The sequence below is a fragment of the Meles meles genome, chromosome 4 (genome assembly GCF_922984935.1).
Source record: "Meles meles chromosome 4, mMelMel3.1 paternal haplotype, whole genome shotgun sequence".
NCBI lineage: Eukaryota > Metazoa > Chordata > Mammalia > Carnivora > Mustelidae > Meles > Meles meles.
In genome coordinates, this window is record NC_060069.1 from 50,602,207 (window position 1) to 50,619,775 (window position 17,569).

At 38.3% G+C, this 17,569-nt stretch overlaps 1 protein-coding gene across 1 annotated transcript in view; it reads right to left on the reverse strand.

Moving 5' to 3' along the window:
• Positions 1–8,385: 8,385 nt before the first annotated feature.
• Positions 8,386–17,569, reverse strand: part of TPRG1 (tumor protein p63 regulated 1) — a 122,498-nt gene continuing 113,314 nt past the window's right edge. Inside the window, exon 5 of the mRNA XM_046003893.1 lies at positions 8,386–8,580. Within this exon, the coding sequence (XP_045859849.1) occupies positions 8,386–8,580 (195 nt within the window). The remainder of the gene's footprint in view (positions 8,581–17,569) is intronic.

The following is a 17,569-nucleotide window of genomic DNA, read 5'->3' on the forward strand; positions in this document are numbered from 1 at the left end:
TTTCCTATTCTGTGCACCATTGGAAACTAGCAACTTCTTGGACTAAATGCACAGTGGGTTCAAGGAGCAGACCCAAGTGAGGTATACATTACCTCCAAAATCTAAAGAACTCCATTAGGCACTGTGGCTCTCTCTTTATAATAAGAGGGTGGACATGCATCTTGACATGTCCCAGACCATCAATTCCTTAGAAAAGTCAGCTGTGTGACTTTTGATGACAAAGGCCTCAGAATCTGGGGTTGGTCTATTTCCACGCATGTGTCACACAAGTGTTAACAATAGTTCCTACTCCCTGTTCACCTGGTTAAATCAGTATGAACTCATCAGTAAAACAGACCAGGGTGATGTCTTGTAGGATAGCTAGGTAATCAGTTCCCCTTTGACTAGATTCTGACATAGGTTTGGAAGGTTGCCATAACCCTGAGTGTACTAGTGATCCCAACAGCTGAAAGCAAACTGCCCCTGATGATCTTTAATAACAGATAAAAAGAAAAACAAAACAAAACAATAACAACAACAACAACAAAAAACCCAGCATACCAGTTGTCAGGGAATGTACTTTTTGCTCAAGCAAAAAAGAAACTTTCACACATCTGCATTCCTGGTAGAGCTGGAGTCAGCACTTGATTAAATGCACAATAATCCATTCTCACTGTTTGTAGACTCATAACCAAATTCAGTTTCTAACAAGTCAGTAAAAAAGTGTGACTCATGAGAAGGTATAATATACCCAAAATAATTGTGAGGTTTTGCAAATTTATATTAACAAAAAACCAGAGAACATGAATCGGAACCGATCCTAAAGATATTAGAGCAGAGTGGAAAAAATCTAATATTGGAGCAGACAAAATTTACTAATTACACTGCACCAAGTTGTAATTCTAGTTTCGATGCATATAAGCCACTAAAAACAGCTCAAATAGTTTGCTTCATAAATTGCCTAAAACATGGGGCCAAAAGAAGTCTATACTAAGTGAAGTTGAAATGCCCAAGGAAGGCATCCAAAGGCCAAAGTGGATTATTATGTAGGACCCCACCTCCCTTCTGTGACAGTCTGGAGATGCTTCCTTCACCAAAGCTATGAGGGATACATTTACGAGGGAAACCTTGACTTGCTTAAGATGTAGCTCCTCTGTGGTTATTCTCTGTTGACAGAAATGGCAGTGGGAACTGCCGCCATTGAATTGGGCATTCTGGATTCAGTGAGCAGAAGGGTATCCTGGTGTGGTGTGTCCTGACTCAAGACACACTTCCATTCATTTCTGCTCATACATCGAATAAGACTTGAGTGGGCTGCCCATTTATTTGTGCTCTAGGGACAAAACAATCAATTAACCAATACCAAATATCTCTAAGGATCCAACCATGCTGACTACTGCTTTGGTTCAGCTCCCATCATGATAGCCATGCCCACCAAGTCCTCTAGATTGGAGACAGGGGGATAAAAAATCCCACTTAAAAATAATTTTGGGTGCCAGAAACCAGAGAAGAGGAAATGTCTTACCGATTCAGGGTTAAACATTAAACAGATACTTTAACAACAAAATTTAAAAATAAATTTAAAAGTCAGAAAGAAAATCAGTAATTACTAGGAACTAGCATAGGTTTACTATGAGTAACCCATAAAAAATTGGTCTCATTTGTTTATTTGTTTGCTTTTGAGAGAGAGGAGCTGCACACGCATGCATGAACAGAGGCTGGGGGTGGGGATTGCAGAGGGAAGGAGAGAATCTTAAGCAGGCTCCTTGCCCAGGGCAAAGCCTGACTTGGGGATCGATCTCACGACCCGAAGATCATGACCTGAGCCAAAATCAAGAGTCAGACGTTTAACTGACTGAGCCACCTAGGTGCCCTTCATTTGTTTCTTAAGTGAGATTACTAAATCAGAAAAAAAGTTATATACAGTATGAAACTGACCCTAAGTTTCCTGTAAACAAATAGTATGATAAAGAAAACCCAGATTTCCTCAATAGTAGTGTGGTGGCGAGTGAAGAAAAATTACCCTCTAATCTGTATATGAACTGCCAGGCCTGTGTTGAATATGATATTTTCAAAGAAAGGTTAACCAAAGTGAACACCACAAGTAAGAGACAAGTTCAGTAAACGCTCTCTATAACCCATCACATGAGGAATGGTTGTAGGAACTGGGGCTTTCGTGTCAAAAACAAACAGGAAAACCCCCACACAACTACTTTGTTGGGAGAATACCAGTTAGCTGCCTTTATCTGAAGTGTGACCACGTGGGATACAAAATTAATTTATTTGGGGTAACTTCAGAGGAAGATGTTGGATCAAATAGACAAATGTCTAGAGAGGAAGATTTGGGGGCAATGTTCAGAAAAACTTCCTCCTCGCTGCAGCTGCTGAGCATAGTATTAGCTGCTGTAGAAAGCCAGGGGTTCATGGTGCCTGGTGGCTCAGTGAGTTAAAGCCTCTGCCTTCAGCTCAGGTCATGATACCAGGGTCCTGGGATCAAGCCCTGCATTGGGATCTCTGCTCAGCAGGGAGCCTGCTTCCCTTCCTCTCTCTCTGCCTGCTTGTGATCTCTGTCTGTCAAATAAATAAATAAAATCTTAAAAAAGAAAGAAAGAAAAGAAAGCCAGGGATTCCTTGCCTTGCAAATGTTTTTGCAGAAGCTCAGTCTGCACCTGTTTCTTCGTGTTTTGGTTAAGGGAATTCCTGCAATAGGTAGGAGGTTAAAGTAGATGAAGTTTAAGGTCCCTTCCAGTCTCAGCTTCTGAAGAGTAAGCAGAATGTAAAAGCAAAGAAGAGGAATTTCTGAGATGCATGGTATGGGCACTGCTGACAGGATGTGAGACACAAGGGGGCTATTTCAGAGAACTTGATCGTGACATATTTCCATCCTGATCCTTCCTATCTACCTAAAAACATGAGTTCATTACATCGGACCTACATTTTTCTCACCTCAATTTAGCCCATCAATAGTGATACAGTGATTTAGATGTCATGCCTTTCCCTGGGAATGGAAGGTACGTGGAAGAAACAGTGGGCCAGAAACAGGAAATTGGAAGCTGTAGGATCTAATCCTGGTATTGCCAAAATATCACCATCTGTTTTTGAGCAATTCCTTGCAAATTCCACGTGGCTTTACCGGGAGGAGACTTGTGAGATGTTTGCTAAGATCCTTTTAAGACTGAGCACAAATAGCCCATCAGACACGAGATCTAGACTCAGGTGCAACCTCATGACTTTGCCTCTCATTATTCCACATTGGTTGCAGCTCTGAAATGAAATCCAGCTCACATATTTTTTGTCTCAGGTTTTAAGGCTGAAGCAAGAAGTGAGCGGAAGATTCTGTGATTCCTATTTGTGGCTACCGCAGTTAAGCGCACTAAGAAAAGCATGGATCAAACCTCAGTCACTTCCAAGGCCTCAGAAGAAGTCCTTCTCTAGCCTCCAAGGAACGGGTATCTGCCAGGCAGTTGGGAGGCCTGGCCCCCTAACTGCTTAAGGAGCACGTTGTGGGAGGTGCAGACCAAAGGTGAGTTACACATCAGCGACTAAAGTTTCCTGTCACTAAGCATAAGAAGTCACTCATGAGCAGCGTCCCTAAACCACAGCTACAGGATGTGGGCATAAGCCCTTGTATAATTGTTGGCCAGGAGCCAATGAGCATTCATCCCTGTGCAAATACTTGGGCTTTTTTTTTTTTTTTTGCTGTTAACCTTTGAAAACCACAGGCATTAGTCTCTCTTTCTTCCCCTTGGCACGAGTCATCTTCTTTTCTCCAACTTGGTCTCTTGTGTGTAAAGAATTTCTGAGGAGCTTTTAAGCCTACATTTAATACTTTTGCCCTCCCCTCTCTGGCCCACCAAATGCCAGGCAGAGGTAAAGCCGCCTTACAAAATATCTGCGGGATCGGCTGGCTTCCGCAGCTTTGTTTGGGCTTTTCCATCAGATAGGAAATCAGAGAGTTCTATGAGTGACCTTAGCCTTTAAGAAAAGACAGGTAATTTCTGGAAATTCCCCTCAAACAACGATGACCTATTGTTTTCTTACCTCAGAATTAGCCCAGCAACTATGAGGCCCTGATTTAGATGTTATGCCTTTCCCTGGGAATAGAGATATATGCAAAGAGCAGTGGGCCAGGAATAGGAAATTGGAAGCTTTAGAGTTTAATCCCAGTACCATCTGCTTTTTGAGCAATTTTTTTTTTCCAGTTTCTATCCCTTTGCTTCATTGTGAAATGAACGCAAGGGGTTGGATGATTTCCATGCCTCCTTAGCCCCAGGGCTCTGTGTGTGGCTTTCTTAGTATTGCTTGAGCAAGGGGACAAGGAGAACAGGCCTTGAGGCAAAAGATCCAAAGCATATCAACTGGCGTCTCTTTTCTGCCTTAGAGAATGGCCAAAGGTCAGGCCTCCTCGGAGGCCCTATTGCCCACTTGAAGGTCAGCCTCAGCAATTCTTGACAGCTCCCCTTCTTGTAAACATTAGAGAATCCACCAACCTTGCCTCTGTACCCGAGTATACCATATCCTGGTATCCCAGTGTGAAAACTGAAGCTCAACTCACTCCAGAAAAAGAATTTTTTTTTTTTATCATCCCTGAAGTCTCGGCGGGTGGATGTTACAGAGTCTTAATCAAAAGAAGAAGAATATTCTGGGGTGCCTGGGTGGCTGAGGGGTTAAGCCTCTGCCTTCAGCTCGGGTCATGATCTCAGGGACCTGGGATGGAGCCGGGCATCGGGCTCTCTGCTCAGCAGGGAGCCTGCTTCCCCCCTTTCTCTCTACCTGCCTCTCTGCCTACTTGTGATCTCTCTCTGTCAAATAAATAAATAAAAATAAATAAATAAATTTTAAAAAAAGAAGAATATTCTAACCATCAGAACGACCCAAGATCTATCAAGAAACCTTGAACTATCTGTCAATAAAAATGTTCAAGCAGTTTTTGAAAGGAGATTTATCAAGGACTTCCTGAATGGGATAAAGATCAGATAAAGAAGATGGCCAACCATGACATTTTTGATGATGTGCCTGATACTTAATGGCTCTTATAAATAATCATATTCCCAAATTAATGATGTCCCTTTCAGAAACTTTATTAGTATAGTTCAGATGACAGTCTGAATGAACAGTCCAGGCATATAGTAGGTCCCCTGATTTGTGGTTTGTATTTCCTGTCGCGCTTATGGACAAGGATCCCAAGTTAGAACACCAAGGATCAAATGGGAGAATGATGGTCAGTAGGTCCATAGTGACCAAGGAAAAATTCCCAGCAGGAACTAAATATAGTTCCCTAGGAAGTTGTCCTACTTTCTGCTTCTAAGTCTTATCACTCTACAGGCAGGTACTCAGTGTTTGTTTTTGTTTTTGTTTTTGTTTTATTTAATACAATAATTTAACCTCATTTCATTCAGTCCTTACAAGATCTTTATGAAGTGGGCAGAAAATTATCACTGTCTCCATTTTATAGATGAGGAAATTAAATCTTAGGAAAGTGGAGGTAATTTTCTAGGGTCTCATTTGACTGATTCAATTCTTTTCAAAGAAAAAATGATTTAATTGTCTAATCATTAGTAACAATTATTTGGAGGATCATAGTAAGGTCTCTAGCTTTAAAGTGTAATATCAATCACCCATTTGTCAATCCTGTTCACAATATCCACTTCACCTAGGCCCTACATCAAGTGATGGCAGGCTCCCTCTTCCAAGGGGCAACCATTCCATCTTTGACATCCCTACCTGTAAGAAGTTCTTTTTTACTTTAATGCACCTTCTAGATTACTGAATCCTTTCATCCTCTAGTCATAGCCTGCTTTTTAGGTCCCACATATCAGTTTATGGGATATCACACTAGAAGTCTTTGTGAAATGTGCAAAGCATTCTCATGTCCTCATCCCTGAGTTCATACTTCTTCATAGCAAACAGTTTCGGTGTTATTAAATGCTTATCCTATTTGTTAGAGACTAGACCTCAGGGCTAAGAGACATCTCCTTCCTCTCACCTTTTGCATTGATGGGCCTGCACTGTGCTCTTTAGAAAGTCACTTGGGAACAATCTGTCCTAGGTTACAAGGGGGACAAATGTGCAGAAAGAAGTCTATTGTCAGGCTGATCCTTAAATGGTAACTCAAAAGAATGTGCTGGACATTTCAGATGCTTCTGCCAACAAATGCCACTATCTTGAGGCAAACAGGGATTTTCGGGCAACAGTGTTATAATAATTTGCCAATTATGCCTGCTTCAGAACCACTGCCAAAACAATCCAACGACTTTTCATTCCACTACTGTTGACAGGACAGCTAAAGATTTCAACATTTCCTTTTACAGTCTGAATAAAAGTTCCCTGCCTTGGGGACTGTAACAATATTTGCCATCATGGTGGGGGGGGGGGGCTGTTGAGGGGAAGTGGGTGCTGCGAAGGGGAAAGAGAAAGAAAAAGAGAAATGTTAATGGAAGTAAACAATGACAAAGACAAAATAAAATGAAGGTTATTTAAGGTATGGGTTTTGAATGTCTGCATCAAATTGCTGTTTGTTAATGAATCAGAGAACAAATCTTTGAAATTGAAGAAAAAAAATTTTAGAAGAAAAGACTTTAAAAATAAACTCTTCACAAGCCACCCCCCCCAAAAAAAAATATCTGGAATTTTTAACTTGAATACAAACTTAACTTTCAGTCTTGAGACAGACTTGAAAAGCTGATTATAATAATATTTATGGTGTTCATCATTCAAAGAAAATTTTCAAAATATATTAAAAAAATAAAATTGAAAAAAGAAAAACTCAAAGAGATGAGAACAGATGAGATAATCTCCTGAGCTATTCATCAGGGAAAGGAAGAGAGAAAATATGAGAGAAAAGAGCAAAGGAAACAGAGTAAGATAGGACTGTATTTTTGAAAACATGCTCTTCCAAACCTTCTGGGACCCATCAACATTCTACAGGGGGTACCTCCGAGACCCATAAAAAGAGGAATCCGAGGCATTCCCATGTCCACTTCAATCTTAGTGGCCTTACTTCTATCTGTTCTACACATTAAGAGTCTAAAACATATTTCAATAGAAGCAAAGTGTCTATTGTAAAATAAAATGAAATATATGTTTGAACAAAAAACTGCAGAAGAAATGAACCATTAAAAGTTCTTAAGCAGGGAGTAATAGGGTCAAATTGTGCTTTAGAAATCTGGCAACCAAATGCAGTCTGGATTAGAACAGAGTTCAGCCTCAGATCAAAGATCCCAAGTAAAAGGCAATGGCAAAATTATCCAGGGGAACAGAATTAGAGACTTGATCTAATAATACACACCTGTGAAAATAGAAAGGCAAAAGAGTTCATGAACAAGGTTGAAAGAAGAATGAACTTTAAGTTTGACATCTGGGCATTGGGGTACAATGCTAAGCCATACATAAATTTGGTATTGCTATGGTCTGACCATTTGTGTCACCCCAAAATTCATATGCTGAAATCCTAAAACCCAATGTGATGATATTAAGAAGTGGCCTCTGGGAGGTGATTAGGTCATGAAAGCAGAGCCCTCATGAATAAGATTAATAAAAGAAGCACAAGAGAACCCTCTTGCCCCTTACTATGTGAGGATATGACAAGAAGTCTGTCACCTGGGAAGAGGGCCCTCACCTGCCTATGATGGCAGCCTGTTCTGAATTCCAGCCTCCAAAAAAATACATTTCTGTTGTTTATAAACCACCCAGTCTGCGGAATTTTGTAATAACTGTCCAAGCAGACAAAGAAAGATACTATATGAAATTATTTAGCAAGGAATTGAGATATATCAAAACTGATGGCTTTCAGGGATGCTGACTGGAACCATAAAAATGCCACAGAGAACTCTAGGATTTTGAAGATGTTGAATGTGAGTGGCTGTTGGAACACTGATATATATGATAAGCAGAAAGAAATACAAAACTGAATCTTGAAGCAATATCAGGGATAAAAATATAGACTTGTAATTCATCCTCACAAAAAGAGTAGCTAAAATGATATAGTCAGACCAATGAAAGAGAAGATCAGAATCAAAGGACTCAAGACCAAGATCCAGAAAACACCTACATTTAGAGGACAGAAGAATAAGAACCCAGAGTCTACCCTCAGTTTATGATCAGGCATTCATTGATAACATTATTTGATGAGCTTAAGTGCTCGCTTCGGCAGCACATATACTATTTGATGAGCTTAAGAAAATGTATTTTTCGGTTTTAGGAAATTTGGTTATACTTACACAAGGTCTGAAGTGTACACATATCAGTCTAATCAAGTTTTAGATTTCCTAAGACACTATGTATTCAAAATCATGTTATAGTATTTAGAAGTAATGAATTGTTTCAATCCAAAACTATGGTGGCCTGAAACAGAATCTTCGATAAATATGTATCAGTGGATGACATACTTATACACCAAAAAACATCTCAAAAACCAATACTCCCGCGGGCAAGGGAATAGCCAAGTTTGTTGCGGTTTCCAATGAATGACATCAGCCCCATGTAGGTTTCAATCAAAATGGGTTCAGTTAGCACCATCAGTCCCTTTCTTCTTTCAGATCCAGTGGAATTCTTGTGGGCATTCTGGATAGCTGGAACAAGCTTAGACGTGAACCCAGACAACTGAAGAGGAAAAAAAGGCACAGTTAGTAAATGTAAAGTAGATTCCTCCCCAGCCAGTCCTTACCAAAGTGGACAACTCTCCTGAGGCTGCAACTATCCTTACTTATATAGAAATCGTTTCTCAGAATTATCAACATTGCTTCCGTTAGTCTTTTATAAATTCATCAGTCAATAGATTATGTACATAATGAAATTATCTGCCTCATACTGTTTATTTTTCATCTTTCATAATTTGTACAACATTAAGAAGTCAGTTTAATAAATATTTGCTGGTAGTCTATTAAGAATCAGACACCTGTTGGGTGCTGCTGAAGATTTAATGACAAGTAAGATAGAGTCTCTGTCTCCAAAGAAGTGATACTATAATAATCTAAGAAATGAAGTTCTTTTTTTTTTTAAGATTTTATTTATTTATTTGAGAGAGACAGAGAGAGCAGGGTAGGAGTAGAGGGAGAGGGATAATCAGACCTTGGTGCTGAGCATGCAACCCCAGGTGAGGCTCAATTCCATGACCCCAAGAGCGTGACCTGAGCCAAAACCAAGAGTCAGATGCTCAACAGACAGAGATACCCAGGTGCCCCTAAGAAATGAACGTGTAACAATTACACAAAGTTTGTGAAAATAAAAAGCAAAAGAAGCACAAGATGCTAAGGTAACACAAAAGAAGGAGAAATCATATGTAATGAGAGGATCAGAAATGACCTCAAAAGGAAACTCTTGAGACAATCCTTAAAGGGTTCACAGGGTTTCATTAGGTAAAATGGGGTTAGGAAGAGCCTTGTCAACAGCTGTTGTTTTTTTTCCAACCCAGCATCCTTTCCATCATTGGAGATACTTCTTCCAACAAGAGTACCTCCTTTGTTCCTTGGAGAACAACCCTATTCCATTTAGCCCACAGAGTTTAAGTGGCTCTGACTTTAGGATATGGTTCAGGCCTAGCCAATCAGAGGACTCCATTTTTCTGGTCACAGATATTGGTTAAGAATGAGCACATGAACAATATTGTTATAAAACTGATAGAATACAAGCCTGGAGGTATTCATGGTCATTTTGCCACACATAGTAAGAACCTGACTAAGAAATAAGCCCACAAAAGTGAAAGAAACTAAGATGTAGAGAAAGGTGAATTCTTGACAAAGTCATTCAAATTATTAGATCAGTCAACACTGAACTTTTAAGTTAAGTGAGTAAAAGAAAAATTCCTTTTTTTGTTCAAGCCAAGATGAATTGGATTAAGAGGAGGTAATTCAGGGAGCATTCTAAATAGAGAAACAAGCAAGGAAATGAAGTAGGAAAGCTCATATCTTTGTATTTCCAATAAGCTCTTTTTATTTCCATGATTTCTTTCTTATATAAATATATTAGGTAAGTCAAAGAAGCTATCACGACATCCATGTTAGAAAACCAAGATTCATGGAAGGTAAATGACTTTCCCACAGTAACTTCACTTTCTGCACCACAGTGAAAAAGAACATGGGGAATAAAATTTAATTCACAGTGAGATCCAAATCTGTTTCCTAGGCAACTGACCACTAATCTAAATTAAGACTCTTATTAGAGTATATTCCTCTATCAATTCAAATTATTAAGCATACTATGTAAAGTGATCATTGTTCTTCCCATTTGCCCATGAGGAGACAAATCTTTGCTTTAAGGGACTAACACAAGATTGATAATTCAATGAAGATAGAGAAGCCTGTAGTCTTTCCCCATAATACAATTTTCCATAGAGATCTTATCCTGGGTTCTTAATTTTATATTGCCCTTGGGTAAACCACTTCTTCACTCTAGTCTTAGCTTCCTTATCAGTAAGAAAAAAACATTTAAAATTTAGAATGTATCTACTATTGCTAGTTAACCTAACCCATAAACAAAAAGGAAAAAAAAAGCCATGCAAATAAAACTTCTATAATTTTCTAACTGTGTAACATTGTAAATTCATTTCCCCTTTTAAGCCTTAGTTCATTCTTTTGAAAAGCATTGAGATCTATGGATTTTAGATAATATCATAATATCAGAAGTTTAAAAAAAATGATTATGATGATAAAACAAAATAGTTTTCTGGACTACCTCAATATCTCTAGGTTTTCCAAATAAACAGCTATATTTGTCTCTCTACTTTTCTTTTTTTTATTTTTTTTAAGATTTATTTATTTGAAAGACCATGTGCTTGTGCAAGTGGAGGAGGAGCAGAGGGAGAGAAAGAGAATCTCAAGTAGACTCCCTGTTGAGCATGGAGGCTGAGGGGGGGCTCAATCCCACAACCCAGAGATTGTGACCTGAGCCAAAATTAAGAGTTGGACACTTAGAGCACCTGGATAGGTTGTTGGTTAAGTGACTGGCCTTCAGCTCAGGTAATGATCCTGGAGGCCCGAGATCGAGTCCCACATCAGGCTCCCAGCTCCATGGAGAGTTTGCTTCTCCCTCTAACCTTCTCTCTCATGCTCTCTCTCACTCTCTCTCTTTCAATTAAATAAATAATTTTTAAAAGAAAAAAAAAAAAGAGTTGGACATTTAACCATCTGAGCCACTCAGGTACCCCTGTCTCTCTATTTTTCTTTAAAGTAAGAGTTAAAGTAAGTGAGTAATACCAAAACATTAATTTTAAAAAATGGACTCGCTTCACTGAGGCTAAAGGATGTAACTAACAAAGAACTAAGGTTTTGCTTGTTCTCCATGGTAACAGCAATGACAGATAGAAGGTACTTCTTATTACTATTTGCAGTTCCAACATCCTCCTTGAGATCTTAAAAAGGATCTAAACATTGTTGCTTCTGAAAGATACAAGCTACAATCACACATCTAAAAGGAAGGACATCCTTCCTTTCAGCAAATTCCACCAGTGTTTTAGTTGATTGAATAAGAAAAGCAGAAAGAAATAACCTTTCTTCAACCTCCAAAGAGGAAAGTAGAAAAAACAGAATAAGTTAATAACATGGACATTTAATCATTATGTTTAATAATCATATATTCTCAAGGTCAGAACTGATCTTAAGCTTATAAATTCACCATCCATCTATTGTTATGCCTTGCCACATCCTTACCAAGAAACCACATCCCTCTCCATGGACATATCCAGTGATATGGAACTCACTGCTATCTAACCATGTCTACTTCATCACTGTATAGTGGGAAAATGCTTAGCATTAGATACACAAGGCCAGGTATCAGTAACCTATCAGTTACTGATGGTTATACCTTGGATAAAACCATTTAATCTCACTGAGCTTTACTTTATACATCTGAAAATGGGAAAATAATAACGATGAGGATAAAAATACTAAATGCCAACCCCATCAGATTGCTTATGAATTTAATTATTCAAAAATATTTTATAAAGCATAGTATTTATAAGTACAAATATTTTCATTATTTATAGGCAGAGAAGACTTTGACTTCCACAGTCCCATTACCTTCAATTCCATACTTAGAATGCTAATTTCCTTAATATGAATCATAGACTCCAAAATACAATTTTTTTAACTCTGATATGAGCTTTTTAAAAGTAACAGAGTTCTCTGGATGCCAAAGGATATATTAAATTCTACTCAGAAAACAAGATTTCAAAAAACATGGCTTGAGCATCAAAGTATCTCCCCCAAGATATGTATCAGTTATAAAGGGAAAAATACAGACTTTGCAGAGGGGAAATCCAGCATACGCCATTTTAAACAAGTGATCAAGGTTAACGTCATTAGTAATAAGGCATATATGCATTGTGAGCCTACAGTGAAGACAAACAACATCATCTCTCTAGTATGCACCAAAAAAGCAGACCACAATTCAATTATGAGAAAACATCAGGTAAACCCAAATTAAGAGACATTCTACAAAACAATTGACCAGTATTCATCCGAAGTGCTAAGATCATGTAAACAAAGGAAGAGTGAAGGATCTGATGAGCACTGGGTGTTATACGCTACTAATAAATCATTGAACATTATATCAAAACTAATGATGTACTGTATGTTGGCTAATTCAATTTAAATTTTAAAAAAAAAGGAAGAATGAGAGACTGTCACAGTCTGGAGGAGAATAAAGGACAGAACAGCTCAATATAATATGTTATCCTGATATGAAGCCTGGGACAGAGGATGTTAGGAAACATAAAACAAACAAACAAACAAACAACAACCAAAAAAAAGTAAAATTTGAATAAGGCGTCTAGTTTACTTAATATTGTTGTACCACTGTTGAATTCCCAGGTTTTGATTATTATATTATATTATATTATATTTATTATATTATTATGTAAGTTGTTAGAAGAATTTGAATGGCGGGTTCATGGAAACTTTACCATCTTTGCAATTTCCTGTAAGTCTAAAATTATTTCAAAATAAAAAGCCTTTAAACTCTCAATTGAAAGAAAATCCTAAATATTAGTTCCTCGAGATTATTGAAGTTTTCACTTGATCAAGGAGAAAAGTTCCAAAGAAAGCCAGGCACAAGATGACACTTTCACTTTGTTTCTCTTATCTCTATATTTTTTAATATAAACCTACACCAAAGTTATGCCAGCATTATTGAATTTTCATTAAGACTGTGTTTTCTAAAAAAAAAAAAAAAAAAACTGTGTTTTCTGACATAAATTACACTAAGACAATTGGGTTCACTGAAGAATTTTCCATTGGAAGAAATAATTTATAAATTGTTCCATTTTTTTCTGAAAAATTTCCACTGAATGAATTCATGTATATACAATTAAATTAAATCAAAAAGTTGATTTTTATCCATTTCAAGTTTTGTCATTTTTAAGTTTTCTTCTGAGAAGATTACTTTTAATATTATTATTTTCCTGAGTGTGTTTTTAGTTGTCAATTTAATTTTGTGTTTAACTCTACTAACACTAACTTTCTTCAGGCCAAGTTTTGCTTCGTAATGTGAAAAATAACATGCAATTCTTCACTTTATTTATTAACTATGTGAGGTTACCAGCTGTCATTTTAGTTTTAACAACTTTAATTTTCTATGTATATATGAATTATTTATATCAGTATTAATACTGTAAACTAACTCTCTATGTCACTAATAGATTAAAAAGCTTTAAAATCATCTAAAAAATATTAATGAAACACCTACACTATTCACCAGGCATTTTCTAAGTGCTGTGACTAAAGAGCAACACAGTCATCCTGTTCCCATGGATATTACAATTTTGTGGTATGAGAAAAAGTAAATATAGGTGATTTTGATGGTGATAAATTCTGGTAGAAAATAAAATGTGGAAAAGGGCAAAGTAATAGGATTGAGGATTATTTTAGATATTGAATTCAGGGCACATCTTTCTGAGAAAGTAAAACTTGATCTGAGGCCCAAAGGATGAAAAAGAGGCAATCATGTGGTAGTCCAGGGAGAAAATAAAAGCACCTGTACAGGCTGTGGGGTAGGGATGAGCTTAGTTTATTCAAGGAACAGGGGGAAAATCCTATACAGCTAGAATATAGTGATTAAACAAAAGAGATTGAAGTAAAATCTTAGGCAGAGAGCATCTTGTGAGCCATATAAAGACTTGAAGTGATTTTAAGGATTTTTTTTTAATTAATTTATTTGAGAGAGAGAGACAGAGAGAGAGAGATGACAAGTAGGCAGAGAGGCAGGCAGAGAGAGAGGAGGGAGCAGGCTCCCTGCCAAGCAAAGAGCCCAGTGTGGGGCTCAATCCCAGGACCCTGAGATCATGAGCTGAGCCCAAGGCAGCAGCTTAACCCCCTGAGCCACCCAGGTGCCCTGAAGTGATTTTAAAGATAAGTTCAATGATGCATGTTTTTTGGGTTTTGCTGGGGTTTTGTTTGTTTTTTGTTTTGTTTTAAATAATCCTGGCTATTCTATGGAGGATTTACTGTTAGAGTCAAGAATGGAAACAGGAAGATTAAGAGGAGTTTGTAGATCACTTCATTAGCCCAGGCAAGAGATGATGGTGGCTTGGACAAAAAGAGCAGTGGAGAACATGAGAAGTGGTTGACTTAGGGATACTACTTGAGGCAGAGTCATAGAAATTACCAGTGTAAGGAAATATAGAGGATGAAGAGACCAGAGGAATCAAAGAAGACACCTAGATTTTTGGTGTGAGAAACTGTAGAAAGTGATTTCATTACTGGGTTGGGAAAACTTGGCGAGAGAAGAGCTTGCACGTGGTGAGGTACGGGGATCAAGGATTCTGTTTTAGATGTTTGGTTTGAGGTGTCTACCCAGTAAGCCTCTTAGTAATTTCTAATGGTCAGCTGAATACATGAGTCTAGGGCCTGAAGAAATATAGAGATGATAGGTCTGTGTCTATAGTCAATGATTCCAAAATAATAATTATAGATCCTGAGGTTAAGAACAATATTCATAAAGTGAAGTTAAGAGCCTACATAAGATAAGATATAGGGCAGAGATTAGGAATCCACAAATTCAGGGGCACCTGGATGGCTCAGTGGGTTGAGCCTCTGCCTTTGGTTCAGGTCATGGTCTCAGGGTCCTGGGATCAAGCTCCACATTGGGCTCTCTGCTCAGCGGTGAGCCTGCTCTCCCCTCCCCCTCTGCCTGCCTCTCTGCCTGCTTGTGATCTCTCTCTCTCTGTCAAATAAATAAATAAAATCTTTAAAAAAATCCACAAATTCAGAAAGCTTTGCTGAACAAGATGCTAGGCATTGGGGGTAACACATAGGGGATCTAACAGGTAAACTGAGGGTCCAAGTGTTTCAGAGATTTTTCCAGTGATAAATAACTTGTAAACAACTGAGCAAAGTCTTGGACCCAAGTCTCCTGACTTAAGTGTTAGAGTCCTCTCTTCTATAGCATACTGTTATTATGAGCAGTAAAACTCTAATATTTAGCAAAGGATTTATGTTCCTTATTTTTCAGAAAGGATAGAAAAAAAAAATTATACTCAGAATTTTCACACCATGTTCCTTAGAAGACCAGATTTCCTCATAGGTTGGATGACCATATGATTTATCATCCAAACAAAGATTCTTTTGAAAAGAAAGGAAGTGTTCTTATTAACAATGTTGGAACAACAGATATTCCTGATGGTTTGGGAAGAAGATATGGGAAGGCAAGGAAGTAACATACGCCTGTTGCTACAATCACATCAATTAGAGCTGCTCTATTCTTAACAGGTTTATATATTTGGGTTTCAAGTAAGATTTTATTTTTAAAAAGTCTTTTGCTTCTAAAAAATTTTTTAAAAACACTATACTATGCTTGCCTAGCAACCTCTAGCTCTGACAGTGTTTTCAAGTCCACAAAGACCTATATTGTCTATGCTCCTATTTATTTTTCAAAACCAAATGCAAATCCTATCTCTCCCACTTGCCTTCCCAACTACTGAAGGTAAAAATTAATATTTTATGCTATCACATTGCATTTAGATCTCCACTTAAATATTTCATCCAGTTTTCTAAGAATTAGAGTCATACGTGTGGTTGTTTGTCTATATAAGTAAACCAAGGTTTCTTTACCTTGGGACTATTGTTACTTTGTGCCAAATAATTCCTTGCTGTGAGGGACAATGTCCTCTATATTTTAGGATGTTAAGCATCCTCAATAGCCTCTCCCCACCAGATACCAATAGTATCCCCACCCCAGGTGTGAGAACCAAAAATGTCTTAAGACATTGCTAAATGTCCCCCAGGAGGTAAAAATCATCCCCTGTTGGAAAGCACTGAACTAAAGGAAGTATGCATGATGTAACATGAGTATTGAGATCAAACAGATCCAGTCTTAGGCTGCAAATAAGGTACTCATGAGCTGTGTGACTGTGAGCAAGTTATTCAACCTCTCTGAATTTTATCGTTCCTTTTCCATTAAAAAAAAAAAAAAAGAATACTAATAGGGTCAAAGGCAGAGGGTGGCTGTGAAGATTAAACCAACTTTAATAACGAAGGGTTTGTGTATAAGCTCTAAACTTTAATAACGAAGGGTTTGTGTATAAGCTCTCCATGTACAGATACACATATTCGTGTATTTCAGGAAGGGCTGGGGAAATGGAATGAGATGAGGCTGGAACGCGGAGACATATTGCAAAGGCCATTAAGGAAGCTTATTACCAGGAATCAACAAATACTGTCAAAAAATCACTGACAATATCACCATCAAACTATGACTTCTTGAAGACCAAAATGCAATTCACCTCGACATTTCCATCACGAACACCCTCTGGACTGTCAGGATATCTTTTCTAGCTCAATAAATGTCTTTAGATCAGATGACTGGATGCTTCTCCAGTCCTCATCATCAGCTTCATTCAGAGAAGCCTCTGTGGCCTCAACATCTAAGTGCTGGGAAGAAAAAGTTGACACTATTTCATACTCCATGAACCCGGCATTTCATTAGCGTCAGATGCACTTCGTTTCTAGTCATTTTGGTGAGCCCTCTAAAAGGAGGAGGGACCATGAAGACAAAGTGACAAGCAGCACATTGAAGGAAAGGCAGACAAAAGGCCAAGTCCCCAAGCTGGCTTCTGAGCATCTCAAGCACCTGAACTCAATCTGTGTGACAGGAACGCCGTGTCATCCGATATGAATGCCACCAGCCACATTCTTTTCTCTAAAAGCTTTTATACACCCACCCTTGTCTCCTTCTTTTATTCCAGTCTTAAAGACAGAGGGTCAAGTTTTAACAACTCAAATTACATAGGAGCTGAGTGCTGGTTGGGGTAAAGTATAGCAGTGTGTGTGGGTGGGTGGGTGTGTTGGAGGTGGGCGGGAGGGAGGGTGGTGGGAGCGCGGAACGTTCTTCTTGACTCTACAGCAATTATTTACCAGCTGAGTGACTGGGCTCCTGGGCTGCTTCAGGTGCCGTCTGCCAGCAGTTCACTGCCTAGAGTCTCAGTTTTCCTTATTACAACCATAAGTTGCTTCCTGTTTACACTGGGTAAAGAGACCAGGTTTCATGCCTGCAGGCCCACATTCCTCAGCTGAGCAGTTTTTCCAAACCTTCAGGCTATAAGTTTCTCTCTGTAGGGAGTGAAGCATGCTGGGATAAAGAGCAAGTCCATCCAATACCC